Source organism: Lynx rufus, unplaced genomic scaffold (genome assembly GCF_022079265.1).
Source record: "Lynx rufus isolate CCGP_SWC_20201006 ecotype Redwood Valley unplaced genomic scaffold, mLynRuf1.p SCAF_4, whole genome shotgun sequence".
NCBI lineage: Eukaryota > Metazoa > Chordata > Mammalia > Carnivora > Felidae > Lynx > Lynx rufus.
The window spans coordinates 77,282,298-77,307,262 of record NW_025814856.1 but is presented as its reverse complement, the minus strand read 5'-3'; the positions used below and the strand labels follow the sequence as shown (position 1 = coordinate 77,307,262).

Genomic DNA, 24,965 nt, shown 5'->3' with positions numbered 1-24,965 from the left:
AAGGTGTCCAGAGAGAAAGAGAGAATCAAGAAAGGACTCACTTAGGCCCAGTTCCTTTTACATTTTCCCCCCTTTAAAACCAACTTAATTGAGATAGAACTTATACACAATAAAACATAGCCCATTGTAAGTATATACTTTTGAGTCCTGACCAATGAATGCACCCCTGTAAACACCACCACAATGAAAATATAGACCGTTTCCATCAGCCCTGAAAGTTCCCTCGGCCCCTTTGTTGTAAATCCCCACCCGACCCCAGCCCCAGGCAATTGCCAGTGGGTTTCCTGTCATTATAGATTAGTTTTGCCTGCTTCAGTGTTTCCCATAAATGAAACTTTTTTCATTTGGCTTCTTCCACTCAGTGGAGTGAGTTACCTGCATCAGTGGTTTATTCCTTTTTATTGTGGATTAATATTTCATTGGTATGAATATTAGTGTATACACCAAAATGTGTTTATTCATTTACCTGTTGGCAGACATTTGGGTTATATCAAACATTTTTGCTATTATTATTTATAAAAAATTTTTAATGTTTTATTTATTTTTGAGAGACAGAGAGAGGGAATGAGTCGGGGAGGGGCAGAGAGAGAGGGAGACACAGAATCTGAGGCAGGCTCCTGGCTCTGAGCTGTCAGCACAGAGCCCGATGCGGGGCTCGAACTCGTGAGCCATGAGATCATGACCCGAGCCGAAGTTGGAAGCTTAACCAACTGAGCCACCCAGGCATCTTTGCTATTATTAAAAGAGCCTAGTTTTTTCTCTTGATCTCAACAGATAATCACTTCCATGCCTACAGGTGGGAGAGGAGAGAGGCCAGCGTGCAAAGTGAGTGCCGTGTTTCTCACACGTTAGTTCATCAGAATCTGGCTAAATGATCTAAGCTAAGAGCACGTGCTAAACGAAGCACAGGTGTCGGTCTCTACTCCCAGGAGTTTCTGATTCCGTAGATCTGGGGTGGGCCAAGAATTCACATTTCAAACCAGACAGGCTGATGCTGCTGTTCCAGGGAACACACTTGGAGAACCATTGGTCTTGAGGACACAGGAGGCCAGAGGGGTGAAGCGGCCTGTGATGTGGTGCTGTACTCACCATAAGCCTTATTTATACACAGTCATGATCACTTCTCAGATACATACAAGCCTAGAGATGGTTAACCTGAACAGCTTTATTGAGGTATACCTTACACACCACAAATGCACTGGTTTTAAGTATACGATTTCATGAGTTTGAATAGATTTCCCAAGTCGTGCAACCATCAACACCATCCAGTTTTAGAACATTTCCGTTATTCCTGTAAGATCCTTCCTGCTAATCCATAGTTAATCCTTGCTCCCATTCCCAGTACCAGACAACCATTGGTCTGCTTTCTGTCTTTATCGGTTTGCCTTTCTGGACATTTCAAGTAAATGGAATCATGCAGCATGAAGCCTTTTGTGATCAAGTTCTTTAATTTAGCATAACATGATGAAGGGTCCTCCGTGTTGTAGCATGTATTATTAGTGCTTAAAAAATACCAAATAGTATTTCATTTAATTGTATGGATGTACCATTCAACTATATGGATAGACCACATTTTGTTTATTCATCACTTCACGGACATTTGGGTTACTTTTTGGTTATGCTGATTAATGCTTCTGTGAATGTTCATGTACAGGTCTCAGTGTAGACACATTTGTTCATTTCTTTTGATATCTACCTATGAGTGGCATTTTGGGTCATATGATAAATTTGTATTTAACGTTTTAAGAAACTGCCAAAACTTTTCCAATGTGGCCGTACCATTTTGTATTCCCACCAGCAAATATGGCGTCCATTTTCCTTAGATTTTTTTTTTTTTAACGAGAGGAATACAAGAGAATTTGAGATCAACCTGTGTGTAGCAATGTATTCGAAATACTGTTCATTAAGTACCTTAAGTGCATATACAAAGAGGTGGCAACACATTGTTTCCTCACACTGCTTTCAGTCTTGGCTCTACATTAGAATCATCTGGGGAGGTTAAAAAAATCTTGCTGTCATTGAGGCTACATCTCAATGACAACAGAGAAAAGAGGGGGTGGCTGGGCGGGAGGGCAGTGGGACTTGAAAGCTCCCTGGGGGATTCCAATGTGCAGGCCCAGTCCCTCTGATTAAAAAAGAGAGAGAGAGAGAGAAAACAAAAAAAGATTGAGTCATTCACTGAGATAATAGTTGAATAGTTGCAGCTGAAGAAAGACCGTCCGCAGGACAAACTGAGCGAGACGGGGGAAGTTCGATGGCTCTCGAACAACAAAGGATGCGCTCTCTGGCAAATAGTCGCTTCTATAATCCTCCAACTGGTGTTATTTCAACTTTTTCAGCCTTTTGGCCATGGAGGAGAGTAGATGGCAGCAGAAGGTGGTGTATGGTGGGGAATCAAGGGTGTCGAAGTCTGTTTGTTCTAGATGGGAGAGACTTGGAATGTGTTGAAGTCACAACAGAGGGTCCAGGTGAGCAGGAGAAGAGAAAAGAGCAGGGAAGGGGGGGAGGTTCGCAGACCCAGGTAGAAGCCTGGTCTTAGGAGGCAGGGAAGGATGCTTCCTCTATTTTAATAGGAGATAGAGGACAGGAGAGCATTGAGGCAGGAAGGGAGCATTTGCTGGCAGGAAGATGAGGGTATTCCCATCTCTGCTTGTTTTCTTTTCTCAATGAATTGTGATGGGAGGTCACCTTGCAGACAGTTGTGAGAGGAGAGAGGATTCATTTTCAGAAATACAAAACAAAAGCTGCTCCCCCCACAATGGAGTCCCAAACCCGTAGACACTTCACTTCCTGCTTCTTCCCCTCTGTTATGCTCGTGGGCTTTGCGGTGAGCCTGCGTCAAACAACAAAGGGAAGAGGGACTGAAAGTCTCTCTGTCACCTCAGGGAACGTACGTTTGTTCCAATCAGACTACTCGTTGCCTTACATGGGCATAGGCAGCATCTGGGTAAGGCTGTAACCTCTGTCGTACTCAGCCAATGAGGAATCAGGGGAGGGAGTTGCACGCTAGGAAATAAATTGTCTGCTGTGACTGCCCTGAGTGTGCCTGTCCATCACACACCCACTCTTGCAAGAACGTTGATTAAAGGCTCGCTTCACTGTGCTCTGAGTCTCTGTGTCTCTCCTTCGATTGGGTCGGTGGGCTTATGTCTCACAGAGTGATGTGTGAGGCTGGGTAGGGAGAGTGGAAAAGATTTGAAATGGTCCTCACTGAATGTGAGAATAGAAGTTCACCTGAGAAAAATTAGGTCTACGGGGCAGGATGGAGAGCGTGACCACTGAAGAACCTTCTGTCATGACAAGGACACTAACGTCTATTCTATTTCTCAGTCCCTGGGGGCGGACAGGAAAAAGCAGGCAGCAGACTTGATCTGGAGAAACATGGCACCTCCACATGTATTTAGAAAAGACAGAAGGGCAAAGAGCTTTGGGGTAAAGCAGGGGTGTTTCAAAAAGAATGGGCCTTAAAATCCATGCTGGAAAAGAAATAGAAAAAGAATAAACTGAGAGACTGAAAGGAGAGGGACACTGGGTTTGGGGAGACGTTGTGGGCGGGAGTGGGGTGCGTAGATTATGTGATTATGCAGGTAGAGATGCCAAGGGACTGAGCCCAGGGACAAGTGGACTGTCCACGTGGGTAATGGCAGATCTCTGTGTCTGTTTCCTCCCCTTCCACTCACTCCCCACCTCAACCTGACTACCCAACAGATGACCTGACAGAGACTACCCGACAGCATTTACTAATGGCTTAGATGACCCCCATGCCTTCAAATCCAAAAAGTGTTTCCCAATCCTCATGATGGCTTGATTTTTCAGCATTATGTGACACTGTTCTTGAAATGGTCTCTCTCACTGGGTCCAAGATGACACCCTCTCATTTCTTCCCAGCTTTTCTGGCTCCTGCTCACTGGTCTGCTTTAGAGGCCCATCTGCCTCCTCCTGTCCCTTACATCTGGGAGTTTCTTTGTAGGGTGCAATCCTCAGCCTTTTCGCATATATTCCCTCTCTAGGCAATCTCCTCCCCTGCCTCATGGCTTCGATCACTATTCCTCATCTTAGAAGCTTCTTTTAAGCCTTAAGCCCATACATCCAATTTCTTCTAGTCCTTTCCACTTGGATATTTCCGAGGTGTTTCAAACACATTTATTAACTTGAACTCCTGACCTAGCTCCAAGCCTGGTTCTTTCCTGATGTTCCCACCTCAGTGAACTTCACGTCTGGTTAGACAAGTCAGAAATTAAAGGGCAATCTCTGATACCTCCCCTTTCCTCAACCTCGCACATCGAATCTCTTGCTCCCATCAATTTTCTTCCCTTTGAAAAAATGTTTATTTTTGAGAGAGAGAGCATGAACTGGGGAGGAGTAGAGAGAGGGGGCACAAAGGATCTGAAGTGGGCTCTGTGATGGCAGCAGACAGCCTGATGCAGGACTCAAACTCACGAACCACAAGGTCGTGACCTGAACTGAAGTCAGATGCTTAACCAATGGAGCCATCCGGGTGTCCCCCATCAATTTTCTTCCTAAATAGCTTTAGGACCCACCCACTTCTTTCCATCTCCAGTGGGATGATCCTGGATCCAAGTCCGCAACCTGATGTCTACACTACTGCGAAGCGTCCCAGTGGCTTATCAATTTCTGGCTCTCAGCCTCCAGCCCATTCCTCACACTACATCTCATGAATTGGGCCTCCTCCCCCACTACAATCTAATCATACAACCCTTTACTTCAACCCCTTCAATTACTCCACGCTTTCCACCGCTCCTTGCATAAATACAAAAACCTGTCCCATGGTCCTCAGGACCCAGCTTGGCCTGGGTCCTGCATGCATTCCAGGCAACGCTGGTCTTTGCTTTACAGCAATGTGTCCTGACTTCTCCTCCTTGATTCTTCCAGTGCCCAGCTCCCATGCCTTAGGGGAGACTTCCCAACTGCTCCCCACCAGTCAGCCCCTCCATCGCTTGCTCTCATGGAACTTGTGCTTTCTCTTCAGGGGGCTCCTCTTGATTTGGAATTACACATTCATTTGGGTGGTTATTTGATCGGTGTCTGTCTTCTCACACCAGACTCCAGGCCCTGTGAGGGCAGGAACCAAATTCCGGTTTTGCTCGTCTTGTACCTTCCCTACTTAGCAAAATATCTGGCAGTAGTAGGTGCTAAAATTTTTTTGGGGGGAGGCGCGGGGAGGAGAGGTTAATTGGGAGCCACAGGATTCAAACAGAAAAGGATACTGGAAATCATCTGCTTTCTGTCATTTTAAAGTTGGAGAAACAGAGGCCTCGAGAGGTGGGAGATGGTGGGGAGGGGGTTGTTTACTTATGCATGGTCATAGTTGATGACAGAGTTGGAATGTGTCAATCCTGGTCTCTTTCTATCTCAACCTGAGAACTGTTTATTTACTATAAATACTCTGGTAGTATTCTCTCCCTCTTCTGCCTTTTTTTTTTTTTTTAAAGTGAGAAATAAAAACTATCCTTAAACTATATCTTTTGTGCAATCCAATCAGAACATATCCATCCATTCATGGCAGACAAAATGGCACACTCTCGGGGAACAGGGGAAACCATTTTTAGAACACGCCCCCGTCCTCACCCCCACCAGCATGTGGCAGTGATGGGGTGCCTCATGGGAGCCAGGGGGCACGCTCCTCCTCTTCCTCCCCCCTGCTGATCGGCCACCCAGCCACGGCTGCAAACGATAAGAGGAAGAAGATTAATAAGACTCACAGCAACACAGACTAACTTCCTGGAAGTTGTGAGCTCCTCGGAGAACATTGCAAATCTCATGTTTTCCGGCTGCAGCAGGCATCATGGCTTGTGCTGTATCTCCAGAGGCTTCATTTTCCAGCAGTTTCTTTTGCACTGAATAAAGCAAGGGGGCCCTCTGGTGGTCATTTGTAGAACGATCTCGTGACAGGGAGAAATCTGCTTAGTTTGGATGCGACTTCTTAGTTTGCATTTCTCTCCCTTGCCTCCACAAGGCATTTCCAGAAACAGGCATTAAAAGTAAGTCAGGGGGCACCTGGGTGGCCCAGTTGGTTGAGCGTCTGACTCTTGACTCTTGATCTTGGCTCAGGTCATTGTCTCGAGGTTCTTGGGTTCAAGCCCCACACTGGCCTGTGTGCTGATGGTGTGGAGACTGCTTGGGGTTCTCTCTCTCTCTCTCTCTCTCTCTCTCTCTGCCCCCTTACGTTCTCTCTCTTCCTCTCTCAAAATAAACACAATAAAAACATAAAAATAAAAAGTAAAAGTAAATCAGGGCCATTATAAAGTGTTGGAACAGGAAGACATCAATGGACCACTTTTGTGGTCAGGCTTTCACAGGCCAGCCCCTCCTTGCTACACAGCTGTGACTGGTGATGTGGCCTGCAGGTGTGGACTGGAAATCTGGCCCACAGTGTGGACGGGAGGTCCCGATCTGGTGTTCAGAGGGAACGTTCTTAGAAATGCTAAGATCTATATAGCATTTTACAGCCCACTTGTATAATGTGTTGTTATCCAAGAGTGACTATAGGGAGGGGCGGCTCTGTGCCAGCAGGCTCGTGTCTGGAAAGGCGGGACCAGGGACAGGTGAATAAGGACAGGCGGTGGAACAGAGGAACAAACCGGGCCTTGGCTATTTGCCGAGCTGGGCAGGTTGGAGACAAGGAGAACAGCGGGGGCTGGAGAGAAGGGAGTAGATGACATACCCGTACGACTTGTAAATGCACAGACCACCTCACCAAGAGGGAGAGGTGAAGGAACCCAAGTGGCCCAGGAGGATGGTGGAGGTCCAGGCACGCGGAAGACAGGCTGACGGCCGGCACCGGGGAACCTGGCCCGTGGAAGTCGGGCCTCAGGAGAGGAAGCAGCACCCGAGTTCTCAGACTCTCCACCCGCTTTCCATTCAAATTCTGTTCGGCACGCCCCTATTTTATTAGCTCCGTTTTATACCATGTTTGGTTTTGTGTTTCATTTTCTGTGCCTATAACGGCCTTTCAAAAGTAAAAATAAAAATCTGCGCCCTTTTAAAACATTAGGAAATACATGGTTGAAAAAGTTACAGATCACAAAGAGATCAAGACTGTTTAATAGTGATTTTTGTGTTTTTTTTGATGGAAATCCAGTCACATCTGCCTGTACCGTTACACAGACCGCTACCTGCACATTCACACTCCACGAAGAACATGACTGATTACAAAAGAGAGAGGGACTTTTTAAAACCACATTTAATCTTTAATACAAAATCCGTTGCCCTATTACAGAAGTGACCCCTTCATGCACAGATAAATTTCGCGCCTACCATGATGGGAGAGTAAAAACTGTACTTGTAATGCCTCCCTCCCCCTCCCAGACATCGGCAAATGTAAAGTAACTTTTGTCTTTGTGCTCTCTGATGCCAAGGCAAGCCTGGTTCGTCTTTCTGTATTTCCATTAGAACGGCTGGTCTGTGAGAAGCAAACATGGAGGCGTGGGATTATGTAGGACCATCTTTACCTGGGATTACTTCAAATTGTGCTTTACCTATAAACAGCAAAGGTGCCGGAAATAGGCCTACTGAGCCCCACAGGCAAAGCTCTGAAGATTTCTAGAAACTTGCTGTCAATATGTAGCATAGATCACTATTTCAGTTTCACAGCAAAAAGGGAAAATAAAAACCCACAAGATATTTAAGTAAATGCTTTCCAATCCCATGCACTGTATTAATTAGCTAACTTCTTATACAGTACAACATCAACATGGGTTGCAGGTTTATTTGTCTGTAACACCTCTATGCATATAGCATCTACACTTTAGGTATATTTACAAATTCAACAAAATATCTACATATAAAAAGCTTCACTTAAAATTAAACTTGATGCAAGTTATGAGAAACCAATTTATTGGCAAATGAAACGGAGCATTCCTTCAACCATAGGTTGTTAGAGGACTTCATATTTGGAGGTAAACCATTTGAGAGATCTCGTTTATGGATACGGTACAATGGGTATGTTGATGTCTGAAACTGCGGGTGGAATCCCTTTGACTGTTGGCCTCGTTAGCGCGTGTCAGATTTCTGAGATTCGGAAATGTGTCCTAGCAATTTGCATACACGTTGTTTAATGCTGCAGAGAGTTTCAAAAGTTGCCCCCTACGTAAAGGCCCGGAGAATAACATTCCTGTTGGCATACTGTCCTATGCTTCTGGTGTGGGGATAGCTTATGTTTTACAAAAATTCTCTACCCAACTGACAGCCTTCTGACCGAACTGACTTTAACAGAAACCATAAAAGACCGCTGAATCGTCATGTGCTCCAGTTGGTGCTAAAGCTTTTTCTGTCTGTACAGACGGGGAAATGCTCCTTAAAATAAACTGTCTTATTCATCTCATTTTCACCTCTCCTTTCTTTCAGCATTGCGGTTTTCATGGTCTCTGCTTTGGAAAAGTTACTTTTGGACACTGACAGTAAGCTGGGACTCCGAGGCGACCGTCCCGGCGGAGAAAGAAGGCAGCATGTTATGGAATGCTTGTTGTCTGAAGGCACTGTACGTGTCTCTTGCCCTGTGCTTTCTGGAGTCGTTTTTGAAACTTAAGTGGAGTGATTCGTTTTTGATTCTTTCAGCCTGGCCTAAGTGCCAAAATGCATTGCAATACACATTGCTTATGCCTAAAAACAACTGAACGCGGAGATGAATGTAAAAAGTAGAACACTGTACTGCTGTAACACCCGGAGGGTTAAGAAGGCTAGGAAGTAACAGGAGCGAAGGCCGGTAACAGAGTCTCAGTAAAGCATCAGCAAATGCGACTGTCACAATTAACTCATTTAGCAAGTATATACTGTACATCCTGTTGCTAACAGTCTCCCAAAAAGACTAGACAGCTAGACACAGAGTCACCAATGTCACAACAATGTCCACAAAGACATTGAAGTTCTAGAGAATACTACAGTTACACTCTTGACAATGAAAACGGAATTCATATTTCTGGGTTCGGCCGACGATAGGATAGACCGAGTCTCCAACTATGTTTTAATAACATACACAGGTGTTCCTTTAAGTGTGTAGCATTATTTCATGCATCATATTGAACTGTGTCCTGAAGAGGAAGTAACACGATCCGTTGATGAGGCTGTGTTATTTTGGTCAGTTCTGCGGAAACCAAGGATGCCTATTTTGAGTGACAAAGGATGCACTTTGCACTGCAGTTCACATTAACAAATCATCTGACGGAGTTGCGTTCTTGTTTTAGCTGTTCTCATAATATTAACACACGGCAGAACACGCACTGTCTGCCCCTGAGTTCATAGTATGAGAAGGCAGACAAACAAGTGCTTAGGATGAACATTCTAGAGAAATGGGATATTGGCAAAGGGCTTGTGGGTTAAACAAAGGAATTCATGGCATTGACAGGAGAAGGTGCCTCTGAGCTTTCGTTTCCTTCGGCGGGTTCTTTCTCCTTCTTACCACTGTATTGTCCAATAAAGGAGCCGTCCTCATTGAACTGGCCGTTCACCCCCTCTCCGTAGTCAACTAGGCTATCGTCGCTATCTTCTTTCTTCACCGTCCTGTCTGAAGGTGTTCGACTGCCCTTTTTCAAAGGCTTGTGGTCTTCTGCGTCACTGGAAGACAGAGAAAACATCTTCATCAGGATTGGCATTGAGGCGAAGTGCTTTGTTCTTACGGGTCATGCATGCAGGTTATGACAAAGCGCGCGGAGTCCTGAGCTTCTCAAGTCAAGTCTAATCGTCAGCTTGACTCCAATGACTGGGATGTGGTTGGGATGAAAATCAGGTGCAGCAATGGTTTAATTACGAAGCCTTCAGGAGGCGGATGGCTTCTCGCTGCGCATGTCAATGTCAATGATACATTCTCGCTCCTGATTTGGAAGCAGTTCAGAAACAGTCACAAGCATTAACAAAGGGAGAATGGAGAAAAGTTGAAAATCATCCCTATTTTGAATTCAAAGAAGGCGAAAGCTTATGGCAAGTAGAGTAGTTAGTAGGTTAAACTGTGTGAGATCTCTGAATTCCTTGGAGATGAATGGAGCATGATTTTGGTTAAGTGTGAAATATGAGGGTTTTTTTCGTTTGTTTTTTTTTTCTGAGCACGAGGAAGCAAAGTCCTGCTTTTTGAATCATTTTGTTATCGAGTGCAGGCCAGACTTGTAAACTTTAACCTTACCTTTCAAGAGACCTATACATTCCGTTAAAAGGATGCAGAAGAAACAAGTGAAAATAGCCTAAGAAGAAAAGCAAAATCCTTATACTGATAGTAAACAGTATTTTTTTTTTCTGTAAGAATTTTAGTTAATAGGTAAAGGTTGATTAATTTGGAGACTGACACAATTTCACTTCAAAGCATTACATTTGTACTATTACTGGCAGGTCAATATATTCCTAAGGAGTATGAGTGATTCAAAAAATGTCAAAGCAAACATTTGCTGTGCTCATTTTATCTCAGTCTACTCTTCTCCCGGTGTATTATGTAGCCTATCTGTGTTGGATGGGGATCTAAGGCTCATAATTTAAAACACATTATAGAACCCGATTTTTTTTTTCTTACGTCTCTGTTAAATCCCTAAGCACAACATCTGGAAGTTGGAGAATAGGTTTTCGAACACCTGCCCATCCGGTCGTGTAATTAGGTACACACAGTGACTTACTCTTTAATAGGGAACACTGGGTTTGAAAAAAAAAAAGAAAGAAAGAAAAAGAAAGAAGGCAATGAGAGCATTTTGTTTCCTTTCCAGGAGCAAAAATGCAAGGCCAAAGAGGAGACATAAGCAATATTAGTAAAAATAAAGAGGCTTCAGGTCAGAAAGAGGCTGCCTCAGCTGTAGCATTTCACCCAGCAATTTTTGTGCCACCCAAAAATCTGTGCCACGGCTTTACCGCCCACTCCGTCTCTGACAGTGGCTTTTTTTCTAGGCAAGATACAAACATCTCAAGAGGCACAAATATTCTGGCGGTTTGGCCAATAATGCCTACCGGGGTTTTCAGTCTTTCTCCAAGAAGCAGATCTCAAGACTGGAAACTTATACTTGCTTAACAGGGCACTGGTGTCTGCTATTGAAAATTAGCAGTTGCAACAAGACACAAGTTCTTGTCACACACTGAACCAACAGTATTATCCGCACTGCTAATCAACAACCGGGGAGGTATCACAGGACCTCAGGGTGGCCCGTGTTTGGGGCACTTCAGGGGAGAGAGCAGCTCGTCTCCGATCTACTGCGAGTAATAACGTGCACATCTGTAGTCATTAACCTCTAGGCTTTGTCTGAAGACTTCCTGTGAAACATTGCTCATGACTTGGTGAGGCACTTAAGTCCATTGGAGTGTTCAATAATAAGCAGGTCTTTGTCACCCGGATTCCAAGCTCTACTTCAGAGAGCTAGTGTTCCAAGGATCACACTACGGTATTTCTTTGATCCAGCCACCTCTCCACCCATTCAACCACTCATATATCTAATAAATATTTATTGAGTGCCTACACTGGTAATGTTCTAGTCCTTGGGGATATAGCAGCAAACAAAACAGACTAAAGCCCTGAATTCATTAAGCTTACTTCTACTAGGGGAAAACATGGAAAATAACGTATTGAAATATTGGTTACATAGTGTGTCAGAAGGTGATTAGTGCTATGGAAAACACGGAACTGAGGAAAGAGGATGAAAGGTGTCAGGGGAGGGTGTAGAGGTTGATGCTAAATAGGGTATCCAGGGAAGTCCTCATTAGAAGTGACAGCCGACCAAAGGCTTAAAAGAGTTGAGGTAGGCAGGTGGATAGGTGGAGGGAGAGCCATTCTGGCAGGAGTAGCAAGCAGTGCAAATGCCCCGAGGTGGCAGCAAGCCTGGTGCACTCTGGGAACCGGGAGGAGCTTGTGTGGCTGGTACCGAAGGAGAGAGAGAGAGAGAGAGAGAGACAGAGAGAGACAGAGAGAGAAGAGCTAAAGTAGAAGGTGGCAGGGCAAGATCTGGGCCCTCCAGGGGACACTGGAAGGCTTCTGTCTTTAGCTCTGAGTGAGATGGAAAGCGATTGGGAGGTTTTCAACACATGAGTGACAAGAGCTGACTTAGGGTTTGAAAGGATTACAGTCATCAGTGTTGGGAACAGCCTAGCCTGGAGGGTGGGCCTTGGTAACCTACAGCAAAACTGGGTCACGCCATTTCCTCTGTATTGTGTGTGGCTGCTTCTGCACTCCCCAGAGCAGACATGTAGAGTTGCAGCTTCGACCCTGTGGCCTGTAAGGTCTGAAATATTTACGAGTGGGGTCTTTACAGAAAACGTTTGCCGACCCCTGCTCAAGGGGGCCGAGGTGACTAGGGCAAAAACACAGGAGTGAGCCTGGACAAGAGTGGAACACCGAGGCAGCAGAAAGTGGCTAGATACTGGACATATTTTGCAAGTAGCACCAAAAGGATTTCTGATGGATTGGATATGGAATAAGAGAGAAAAAGAGGACACCAGGATTTTCAGTTTGAGTAACAGAAAGGATCGAATTACCCTTACTGGGGAGTACAGCCTGTTTGGGACGGAAGATCAGTGGTTCTGTTTTGGACATGTTAAGTTTGCTAGATCAGAGGAACCACTCCTTTAATGATTTTACGAATCTGGTATAACCTGATACCTAAAACCTACAAGAACACTTGGGGAAAGTGAAATTATAGGCTAATCTCATTCAGGAACAGAGATGTGAAAATCCCAAAGACATCAAGAGCAAATGGAATTCGGGAATCTACCGGAAGGATACCATATCATGACCAAGTTGGGTTTATTCCAGGGAATGGAAGTTTGTTTCAGCATTAAAACTTCAATTCATATAGTTTTCCATTTTCGCAGAAGAACAATATATTATGATCATTTCAGTAGATTCAGGAAGAGGTGTTTGGTAAAATTCAACACCCATTCACAATAAAAATGTCGATACTCTAGGAAGAGCAAGTATCTTGAATGTCCTGGGTATTTGCAAGACACTTAGTTTCACCATCTTTGATGGTGAGTGTTGACAATTTCTGTTTGGTATCAAAATAGTAGGGATGCGTACTATTGTCACTTTTAACCAAAACTACATTGAAAGTACTAAGCGATGTGTGGAGAAAAAGAAATGGAAGGTATACTATTACAAAGAAAGAAAACTGTCATTACTCATAACTGGTATGGTTACATGTATGTAAAACATCCAAAAGAATATGCAGGCGGCCATTAGAATAAAAAGAGAGTTTGGTAATGTTGCTTAATACAATACCAGCATAAAAGTCCGTTTTATTCCCATGCTTGCAAATAATTGGAAAATGAAATTTAAAAGAACGATTCCAGTTATATCACACAAATATGAAGTATATAAGAACAAATCCAACAAAAATGTTTTAAGTTCCCTACGAAGAAAATGAAAGTTTTATTGTTATTAAAGAAGAGCTAAATAAATGGAGGGATTTACCATAATGGTGGACAAGAAGACTCAAAGTATCGTTACATACGTTAACCCTCTTTATATTGGTCTTTAGATTCAATTTACTGCCAATAAAAACCCAGCAGGTTTCTCTGTGGATCTTGCTTGGCAAGCTGACTCTCAGCTGCATGTGTATAAATGAAAAGGCCAGCAATACCTAAAAAATTCTTGAAGAAGAATAACAAAGTTGGGGGACTTGACTTATCAGATATCAAGGCTTATTAAAAGTTATAGTACTAAGATAGTGTAGTTTTGGTGCAGGGACAGACAAATCAGTCAGTGGACTGTAACACAGGGCCCTGAAATAGTTGGGAGATCTTTTTGCTGGCTTTATTCCTACATCATATTTTTATGCTATCATAGCTGAGATCATTTTTTCAGATCCTACTTTCCAACTGTTCGCTGGTATACAGAAATACAATCGACTTCACCCTAATTTTGTGTCAGGCAACATCACTAAACTCTTTTTATTAATTGTAATATCTCCCTGCTGATTCATTTGGATTGTTACACGAACAGTCCCTATCAGTTATGAATAATGGCGAGCCAAGAAGGAGCTCCCTAGAAGCATCCATTGCAACTTAATGATCATAGTGGATGAGAGAAAATCTATAGCAACATGGGCTGTGCTTGAAAGAAGAGAAGGAAGGGAGAGGAGTACTCTATCCACAAACAGAGTCTTTCTAGGAAAAGCAGTTCAAAGGCAGCTCAACATCTTCCTAAGACTGGTTTTTAAAAAGTGGTGTGATGGGGGCATGTGGACGGCTCAGTCGGTTGAGGGTCCAACTCTTGGTTTTGGCTCAGGTCATGATCTCACAGTTCGTGAGTTCAGGCCCCACACAGGGCTCTGTGCTGACAGTGTGGAGCCTGCTTGGGATTCTCTCTCCCTCTCTCCCTCTGCCTCTCACCTGCTCAAGTGCTCTCTTTCTCAAATAAGCTGGAAAAAAAAAGTGGTGGGATGTAATGTCATACTTCAATTAGAATATGGCTAAATGGGGGAAAAATTGTACGAGGCACCAGAACAGTACTGGCACGTGATTTATGCCCCCAAAATATAAGTACTCATCTATTGCCATCACATCTCCTCTCTCCATTCCAGGCCCCCACCTCAGAGAGATTTTTTTTTTTCTTTCTAAGAAATACCTTGTGTAACACACACAGCTCAGAAGTTTCCAGATGTGATGACTGTGAAAAGTTCTACGAAAGGGATACAACTCAGGTACAAGTCCGTGTTGAAGCACTGTGTTAGTACTTGCTGCTTTTCAACTCAAAGATGAATTTTAAAAAAGTTTTTAAATTTTAAGTAGCCTCCACGCCCAACATGGGGCTTGAACTCACAGCCCTGAGATCTAGAGTCTCATGCTCTCCTGACTGAGCCAGCCAGGTGCCCCTCAAAGATGAATTTTATAATGAAATAGTAAACAAACTGTTTTTGACATGATGTCAAGGGATTTGTCCCAAATGAGAGGAATTGGAGGTTACGGGGGATGATTTAAAAGCCATATACTCATTTAGCTACACAGCAGTCAGAGCTTAAAAATATTCAACCACGTTTTATGAGAGATGTTAAGGACAGGAGGCATCAGATGTTAGTGAACTCTTAGCCTAGGACATCAAAGATTAAACAAATTTCAAAATATGTCATAAAATAGCCATAACATAGCACATGTAGCTACAGAATATATTTTTGATACTCATGGCCAAGAATGAAGATGGTTGAGCAGTGGAAAGAAAGGGTCACATCACAGCATCAAAACTCATCTCTGACACCGCTTCCTCTGGGAAGGCTTCTCACATTACCCTCCTTCCATGCCACCTAGTTGGCCTTGGCTTCCCGCCCCTGCTCCCCGGTACCTGAGTTATATCCCTTTCATAGAACTTTTCCCACAGTGCTCAGATTGGTCTTTTACTTTCCCGTGTCCCTTGCTAGACTATAAGCTAGGGAGGTTAACATTCTATTGTTTTTACTATCCCCACAGCCCAGCATACAGTAGGCACTCAATAAATACTGGTTGAATGAATGAATTCATTGTAAAATAACAATAAAAGACAGGTGGGCATTTTAGAAAATTTCCCAGAATTCTAACATTGGGAAATTTTCATTCCTTCTTAATGAATTTCATGATGTCAGACAAAGCACTAGATTATATATTTTCTTCCTCTCTCTTTCCCTAGGAATGAATTTGAAGGAGTTGACCTTTGTTTCAATAATACTTCAGGGTTATGCACACAGGAGGGACCCAAGGAATGTCTATTGAGTTAAAATTCAGCAACAACAGATACATTTGTGATCATTCGGTTTGTCTTGTGGTCACGATCCTCCAAATCACACTGCCATTAGATTGACCTTCGTGACCCAAACACTCCCTCTAAAAGTCCGTCACGATTTATACTGTTCACATACCAGTTTACATTTGTGAGCAGAATACATTGGAAGCAGATAGCAAATCAAACATGACACACCTTCGTATCATTCAAGTCTTAGGAGCACGGGTTAGCATGCCTGCAACAGGATCATGTTTACTCGAATGGCAAGATCGCTGTGCAGACAGCCTCCATTTATGCTATGAGTTCAAGTACCATGGCCATATGGTTTATGACCTAGGGTCATTCTGGTTTTTAAAGGAATGGATCTAGACAATTAAAAAAAAAAATACTTACACGGTTGGTTGCATTGTTTCTCTGATTTTTCTATATGCTAGTAAGGATGCAGATCCTACTGTCTGTATAATTAAAGAAACAAACAAAGCAAGCTGCAGGCTTCCACCAGAGGGTAACTGCTTGGGGGTGGGAGTTGGAGTTAGGGCACAAGGTTACAGCTTATGGGGAAAAAAAAATCAAATTTGGCCATTGAAGTTCCATCCCTGTTTGCACTATGAAAAACCCTCTGGCTGAGAGCCCACCATGTCGAGGCTGTTTCAGCCTCACGCTGGAGAATGAGCAAATCATAAATGGAATTCATTTACATTTGGTAATAGCCCTAATTTTGTCTGCGTCGGTGTGTGATCAGTGTATTAATTTGTTTTCAGAACGAAAAAGAATAAGAATCAATAAATAATACAAAGCTCAAAACTTCCAGAAGGTGCAAAACAGAGAAGGGACCCTGGTGATTTAGGAAGGAGAATGACACTTAAATGTATTATTAAAAAACAAAAAGGCATCTGTTGGAATAAATAGTTGGAACTGTTTCATTAATTGTAACATCCAAAAAACTAAACGACTTTTTTTTTTTTTTTTTTTTAAGTAGAAAAGAATCCAAAGGGAAAAAATTCTGAGGTAGTGTCAGGAAGTCACAGGATAAAGCCGTATCTGTAGCAAAGGGCAGTTGGGTATTTGGGAAAGTGATTTCACTTGTGGGCTTGTCCTTAAGGACTTTCAGTCTTGGTAAAAAAGAAAATGACTAAATTGTGTTTTCAGTTGAGACACCCGTCAGAACCTTCCCTTGGCATCTCCCACATCAGCGTAATTATATGTGTGACAAATGTTTTTGTTTTCACACACGAACCAACAGATTTGTGCTCAACAGGCCCAAAGAAAAGTCTTTCTCTTCTGAGAAACTCAAGGCATAAGCTAAAGACAGTCATGTGAAAACGCTTCACAAACATATCACATGTGCACCAACACCATGACAAAGAAATATGATAAATGTAAATGTAAAATAAAATGAATGTAAACACAGTGATAATGAGGCCAGTCACCAAATACTTGCCATGTACCGCTCTGGAACCCCAAATCATATTAAAAGTTGTGAGCAGACATCTCGTGGAGGAGGTTAGAAATCATGGAACTAGAAGCCTTCGGTGATCATCTAATATTTGAACAACTGTATCATTTTACAGATGAAAGACATTGAGACCCAGACAAGTTAAGTTCCATACCTAAAGGAATCAAAGGTAATGGCTGAGTGGACAGTGAAACTAACAATTTCTTGATTCCAAGCTGGTTCTCATTCAACCTCGATTTCAATCACGTCTTATTGGAGTAAGCAGCATGGTTGCCCTGAGAAAGTCACATGACATCAGACCGTGTAACCACGAGCTGACATTTGAGACCCACCAGGTGAGCAGTACATCGCCGGATTCACTTAAGCGTGATAATGTATGACAGGAATCCATCACCACGTGACAAATGTATGAGGTGCAAGGGTTTATTTCCAATTCATGCAAATGCAGAGTTGTTTCAGGCTACCATAAAGATTTCGCTTCATCACAATAAATAAGGGAGTGGTGTGCATAACTTGTGTAGAAATCTAGCCACAACAACTTTATCTAAAAAGAAGTTCCCTAGTAATCATCACCTCACCTGCTGTACAGGAAAAACATGTAGTAGAGTGAATGAAATCAGCCGGATTGCAACTCATCCAGGATCAGACGTGGCTTTCCTAGGCTATGGCCATCTGCCGGCTGCCCTACCGTGTAATGTGGAGTGGGCAGAGGTGGCCCGTGAGGTTTCCACAGACCAAGTCCCAGGGTCAACTGGTGACACCAAGACAACCCTCATTAGACAGAGAAGCTTTACAAATTATAATCATTTCTGTTGAAGAGAAGATCAGAGTGTATGAAGGCTTAGATGCCGAGACACAAAGGCTAAACTTGTGTCTGCATGGAAACTGGTACGAAACCAAATTTGTCCAAAAGACATGGTTTTTCTCAATCAGTTATCCTATTTTCGTATGCTTGGCATTATTCAGCCCCTCGGGATATTGACATGGAAATGCCAAAAATGAGCTCTAGAGATGGGTGGAAATTAGCACAATTTTCTATAAATGTCACCTGGCAATCATAATAGTGAAATATTTTGTTACCTTAAAGCCTTTTCTTCTGCCAAAAAAGGCTCAGTTTGGACTCAGTGCATATTTTAAAAAATATATAATTTATATATTTTTGTATTTATTATATTTATATTGTTATATTTTATATGATATATAAATATGTTTATATAATATATATATTTTATAATCAAGAGCATCATAGAAGGAAAAAGCAAGGTGTAAAAAAGCATTTTATAAATAGAAGTGTTCTTTTGGGCCACCCAAATCCCAATTTTTTAAATGAATAAATACATAGTTTCTGTTTTTAAACATTATTTTAAACTTAAAAAAATCAATTAGCTCTTTTATCTCTTTTTTAAAAAGACAAGTAACTCTTAGGCAAGAATATCTTTAAAGAGTTTCTCTTCCTGTCTCTCTTTTTTCATTACTCAGCACACAGGCTATGTTAAAAATGAAGCCAAGCCAAGAATGTATTATCAGAGTTGTGTGAGTTAACACACAGGCTAGAGGGCTATGATATTCTTAATAATTTACAGCTTCTAAAACAACCTTATCATCCTTTTATGATTAGTGGCCAGGGTATATAGACATTTATTTTGGAAAACAAGCATCAAATCCAGGAGTAGAAAGAGTGACACCAATTTTATAAATGCACTACTTAGAAAATGACAGGTGTCGTATCCTGTGGAATGCAGGTCTTGTAGGGTCTTTATTGTTGTTTTAACTCTTATCCTAACACACCAGCTTTTCCTGGTTTGAGCAGTACAGCAGCAATGCCTCTGGGAAAATATGGCAGAGTGGAAGACACTTCATTGCCAAACCTATGACCAAATGGAAATTTATCTCTTGATGCAAAGTGGGAATATTTTCATCGTGAGGGATGCGTAAACATTTAGACATGGAAGTGTTTCTAAACTAATATTTGAGGAAAATATGAAAGGCCACAGAACCTGTTTCCTGGCCGAATCCCGTCGGATGAGGTCTGTATGAGCAGACAGTCTGTGCAGGGAAGGGAAGGTGAAGGGAGTCTGCGAAGCAGTGCTCACCTGTATTCTCCAAAAGTGCCATCGTCTTCCTTCATAGGCTGGATTTCAGGATCAGCGTGAGCATCTTCCTTTTCCTTAACTAAAACATTTCAAAGCGACAATATTATCTATTGATTCTGCGTTTCCCTATTGAAAATTTTAAAGAGTGCACTCTCTGAGATGTGTGGCGGTGGAAAATGATTCTACACACAGCGGGATGTTATACAGCCAGACGTGTTATGTGGCCACGCATATACTTTGCTGTTTTTGTCTCTCTGAGACAACCTAATAGAATGAACATTTGTTAACCTATAAAGTTGACTTCCTGTATGCATCTTACTGATGAAGGAATAAGTTTTAGGTTTCTGTGATTTCTCCCCTATTGGACTAATCTATTTATTTACAATAGTCAAGGTTACAAGTCATTTTAGCAAATCTTATTCTTTTGCAGGTGTTTTGTTTTCTTGTCACTGACGGGGAAATGGCCGGTAAACAGAAATTCATCGGAACCACTAAACTGAACAAAACATTAACGGGAGAGGAAAAGCAATGTTACACGTCATGATATCAAGACTCAGTTCATGCATTCCTTCCTCCAGAAGACTTCCATGAACCTTCCCCTTCAGCCTGTTGGTTGTAGGTGCGACTTTAGCACCTATGACTTTTGTGTAGCCTACGGAAGCAGAATCACTAATATCTTCAGAGAACAGCTTAATTTATTCCACCAAACACCTTCTGAGCCTTGACTATGTTTAGGCTCCCATTTAAAAAAAAAAGGGATCAAAAATTGGACAGAACATCCAAATTTATGGCTCTGGGAAAATATACTTATTACTACCTACATATTTACTCTCATCATTTCATTTTAGTTTAGGATAATGATGCAGCACTATAAGGCAATTTTACTCTTTCTCTCTTACCTGGATATTTACCACCCTTGTTTCTTCTGATGAAGCAAACGATCAGCAAAATTAAGATGAGAAGAGCGACGGCACACATCAGACCAATGAACCAGCCCTGAGTCGCAATATCCACCTGTCGGCTTGCCATTGCTGGAAAACAAATCAGTGGTGTCGGGGGGAATGGGTTAAGGGGGAGATGAGAACGGGTGTAGTCTCTTGAAGCAAAAAACTACCATAGTATATGAGCTTTTATACATTTTACCGTGGCCCCATATTGCAATCTGTCAGTTATGATAAAGCAGGAGTTATATAAAAACTTTGAAAAATCTTCATGAATTAAAAAAATTCAAATAGCGAAATCTGAATGCTAATCCCATCAAATGCTAACGAATCCTGCTAAACATTGTGTTCACAGTTATTTTAACTACATATTCTCAATAGAAACATAGTCCCAAGCCAGTTTTTAATAGTACCGTCTATAGATAAATTGTACATTAAGTACAACAATAAGAATGGAAGACCGAGTTTTAAACAGAACAGAATGTATACATCTAATGGAGTATTTTTTCTTCAAAGGAACCACTTTTGGAGGCTAAAATATCATTGCAGTGATATTGCCATTTTCCAAAATGTTTTATAAATCTTCTTTTAAAATGGAAAGCTTTAACACACAAGAAACCTGTCTACATAAGATAACCAGCCTTATTATTTTATAGAACATCTCAATTTGCACCCAAAACATTCCTTAGATTTGTTATTCATCTCATTTACAAGAGTTGGTTCTAAAAGATTTTTGGAAATTTCTGAAAAACTCTGATTTACCCTCAAAGGATCGATATTCAATATTCATTATTGTTTAGAATCCGTTTAAAAGCCTTTGAGAGGCATCTTGATCGGGGAAATCATTACTGGAATAAATGACCAGCTTAAAGAGAAAATACTCATTCACATGTATACATACTCTTTGTCTTCATCTATTCTGTTTGAGTCAATAAATGTGAAGCCCCTTATTCAACTAGTCACAGTATGCAAATATCCTAAGAAAAACACAGAATAATTAGCATTTCTGGTATTATTCAAAAGTGTCAATCAAACGGGACAAAGTGCAGCATCAATGGCCATTCAGACATGCCCGTGAGGATTTGTTTAAATAAATTGGTACGAAACTTTTTTTAAAGGCCTTTATTATTATTTTTTTTGACCATAATCAAAGTAAAAGGTTTTCTTCTTTTGATTCATAAGCATGCCTATACCATGCTTTCGATCTGATTGAGTTTATTTGAGTGCACTTAACGTGGTTGGGTTGGGCATATGTGATCTCTGGATGCAGAAACAAACATGGCTACACATATCCCAGGGTCAGCTCTCTGTTGCCAAAATAGCACCTCATTGCCTTATTTTTCTCCACACAAAGTAGAGGGAGAAAAATGAAATGCCTAAAAATCAAGTATGAAGAATGTGAAGAATGTGTGTATGTGTGTTTAAGAAATACAATGAGAAGTGGAAATACGTGATCTGGAATATAAATCAAACGCCAGTAGCCTTTCGCAATCTCCCTTTGTGCCTCATTGGCTAGAGGGGTTTTGAGTTGTATCATAACTAGATATAACCAAGGCAGGAGTATAGGCAGTGCCCTCCCTCCATACACACACCAGAATCATGATGACGAAGATGAAGAGGAAGGCAGTGATAACGACAGCTAACATTCTGAAACTCTTACTATCGGCTAGGCACTGTGTTGAGGGCAACACCTTCTTTAATCCTTCGAGGTGGGCATAGGGAATAAACTCATACTAGCGAGTATGCTCTACTGCTCTAATGCATTCCAGAAAACACGTCCAGACATCAACTCTGCAGAAGTCTTTCCAAAAACCAAAATGCTATAGAGACTTTCCCTGAGACAGGTAAAAAGATTTTGAAAGTCCATCGTGACACGCTCCTTGGCAATACATTTCTTTCAGTTTGCACCTGGTCTTTGATGGCGTGCTTTTTCTCCAAAACGGAACCCCAAGCCAACTGGTGTAAGTCTATCGAGCATCTGATTGAAGTTAAAGAGTCCTTGTTTTTAGTATGCTCAGTCACTTCCAGCCTTGTTGTAAATAGTATCTGCTTTTACATTTTCCATCCAATTAAATACAACCAATAGGGGCAACATGCAATGAGATACTCAAGTGCCAGCACAGACATGGTCTTAGAAAGGTGGTGATTGTCAAGGCTGAACTTCCTGCTGGTAGGTGGCTATTGTGTAACTACGCAAAAAGTGGAAATGTTTCTTTGACAGTCGATGAGGGAACAGCAAATTGATTTTGAATTTTTACCTCTATGTTCCAAAAAGAAAAGAATCAAATATTTCACAATCCCACTCTTTAAGATCAGGCAGACACAGCAGGAGCATGCGTGCGTATGCTCACCTAAACACACACTAGTGCACCAGAAGTTGACTTAAACAAAAATTATGTAAGTGAAAAGAACTTCTACTGACTTCCCATCCACATAAGAAGGGATCTAAAGCCCAGAGTGGCTACAAGAGGCTTCAACTCTTCCTAGAACACTCTAAGATCATCTTAACTGCAGATACACGTACAAACCCAAGTCATGGCCACCACTGTGCTTCACACACACACACACACACACACACACACACACACACACTGAAGCCTGTGGGGCCTTTTCTTCTTGAATCCGAGTTTCATTGGGCAGGTATTTGTAGGATTAAGTAGGAGAATTAAAGAGGATTTTCACTTTATTTAAATCTTTACAATAAAATTATGGTCACGCTTGAGTAACCCATAAAGCAATACATTAAATAAAAAGACAAATATAAAGGATATGAAAAAAGAAAATAAGCTAGAGGAATAAAATTTGCTGGTTCCTACAAGTCAGTTTTTTTTTTAAATTTACATCCAAATTAGCATATATACAAGTCAGTTTTAATAAGTGTTCTGCTAGCACATTGCTTGATGTCTCCCGGATAACCTGTGCTCTGTGGGAGTAGGTCTCTGAGGCAACACTCATGAACTAGAATAATAATGTGCAGGAGGCAGAGCTAACAAATAGCTATTTATGAAGAATCCATTAAGCACAAAAATGTCCTCTTGAATTAAAATAGTTAGAAATGTATAGAAAGAGCAAATCGGGGGCGTCTGGGTGGCTTAGTCAGTCTGGGTGGCTGAGCATCTGACTTGGGCTCAGGTCATGATCTCATGGTTTGTCAGTTGGAGACCCACATAGGGCTCTGTGCTGACAGCTCAGAGCCTGCTTCAGATCCTCTGTCTCCCCTCTCTCTGTCCCTCCTTGGCTCGTGCTCTCTCTCGTTCAAAAATAAATAAACATTAAAAACAAAAAAGAGCAAAACATTTCCTTGGCCAAAGACAGTTGACCAAAAAAACCTGTTGGGCCCGGTAAAAGCACATCTGCGTCACATCCTTTATGATATCCGAGAAGACAAGCGCTGATGGGAGACAGAGACGACGAGGAGGTGGGGTCCTCACAGGACTGGGGGCAAAGAACCACAGCACCCACACACCACGTATGGTCTCATCTGATTTGTTTTTCAGTTTGTGCCAGGGGAAAAAATTAAGAAATATGCCTTAAGAATTCAGACTATAAAAGGCAGAGATGGTGTCATGGTAAGGAGATTCACAAAAGAGGGGCGCCTGGGTGGCTCAGTTGGTTCAGCTTTGAACTCTTGATTTCAGCTCAGGTCATGACCTCATGGTTTGTGAGATCGAGCCTCACATCGGGCTCTGTGCTGACAGTGAGAACCCGCTTGGACTTCTCTCTCTCTGCTCCTCTCCTGTTCACTTGCTCTCTCTCTGTCTCTCAAAATAAATAAATGAACTTAAAAAAAAAAAAAGATTCATGAACGAAGCAGAGAGGAAAGCTGAATCTAGGTTCCTGAAGTTATTTAGCACAAGTCAGAGAGAAAAGCAGCTCATTAAGGCAGGGTTTAAACATTAGCCAGAATGGTACGCCTCCATGCCGAGCACTGACACTCACATGTCAGAACCCAGCATGGAGGGGAGGAGGAGCACGAGCGGTAGAAGGTGTGCTTTCACACTGGACTCAGTCTGGCAGCTCTACTGGACAGAGCTGGGAAAGTGGGAGGACACGGGAGTTGGATGGACGGTATTTGCTCCTGGAGGGACTATGTTAACTAAGGTCACCAGGGCTTAATCACGACTTACTCTTTATCATAGCTACATCCGTGGCCTTCTCCTATCTCTCCACTGCTGGCACACAACAATGGCCCACCCGTTACGGCTGTTCACCTTGAACTACCCGCCAGCTGCAGCTGGAATTGTACGTATAGCAACACTGGAGAAAAAAAAAATTGTTTTCTCAAGGGTTTGCCTTCTGTCCTATACAAGGACAAAAAAAAAAAAGCCACAATCTGATGTCACAGGTGGCATCTCGTTCTAGCTAGCCGCAAGCTGGGAGTACATCAGCGTCTTCAGGGGTCCGGAATAGCTGGACAGATGTGGCAAGTGCCAAACAAAGTGGTCATTTCCGCCTGTCTCCCTTGGGGCGTGGGCCTCTGTGACCCTGGACATGGGTGGAGTGAGAGCCTCTCCTCCAGCACTGGAAGGCTGAGCCTCGAACCCCAGTTCTTTCACGTCCCAGCCGGGTGACACTCCAGTGACCTGACGTGTAAGTGGGTACTCACCCAGCCCATCTCACAGGACTGTGGTGAAGAAGTGAATGAGAAAAGCCATGAGAACCAGTCGCCCGGTGTAGATCCGAGGTGACTAAACGCTAGGCTGTTACTATTATTATGTATTATGTATTATGTATTCTAGCCATAAACGAACAAAATGTCTCCTTGAGCTTTCGGTATTTTGAAGTTAAAAGCCATCGATAACAAA

At 42.3% G+C, this 24,965-nt stretch overlaps 1 protein-coding gene across 23 annotated transcripts in view; it reads right to left on the bottom strand.

Annotated features, from left to right (window-relative positions):
- Positions 1-9,010: 9,010 nt before the first annotated feature.
- NRCAM (neuronal cell adhesion molecule) overlaps positions 9,011-24,965 on the bottom strand; it is a 77,923-nt gene continuing 61,968 nt past the window's right edge. For 19 of the 23 annotated variants that reach the window (XM_047095698.1, XM_047095702.1, XM_047095700.1 and 16 more), the window contains 3 exons: positions 20,119-20,250; positions 19,220-19,298; positions 9,011-9,573 (listed from right to left, as the gene is read on the bottom strand). In XM_047095698.1, the coding sequence (XP_046951654.1) occupies positions 9,336-9,573; positions 19,220-19,298; positions 20,119-20,250 (449 nt within the window). In that variant the 3' untranslated portion in view covers positions 9,011-9,335. The other 4 variants (XM_047095699.1, XM_047095708.1, XM_047095720.1 and 1 more) reach the window with 2 other exon arrangements.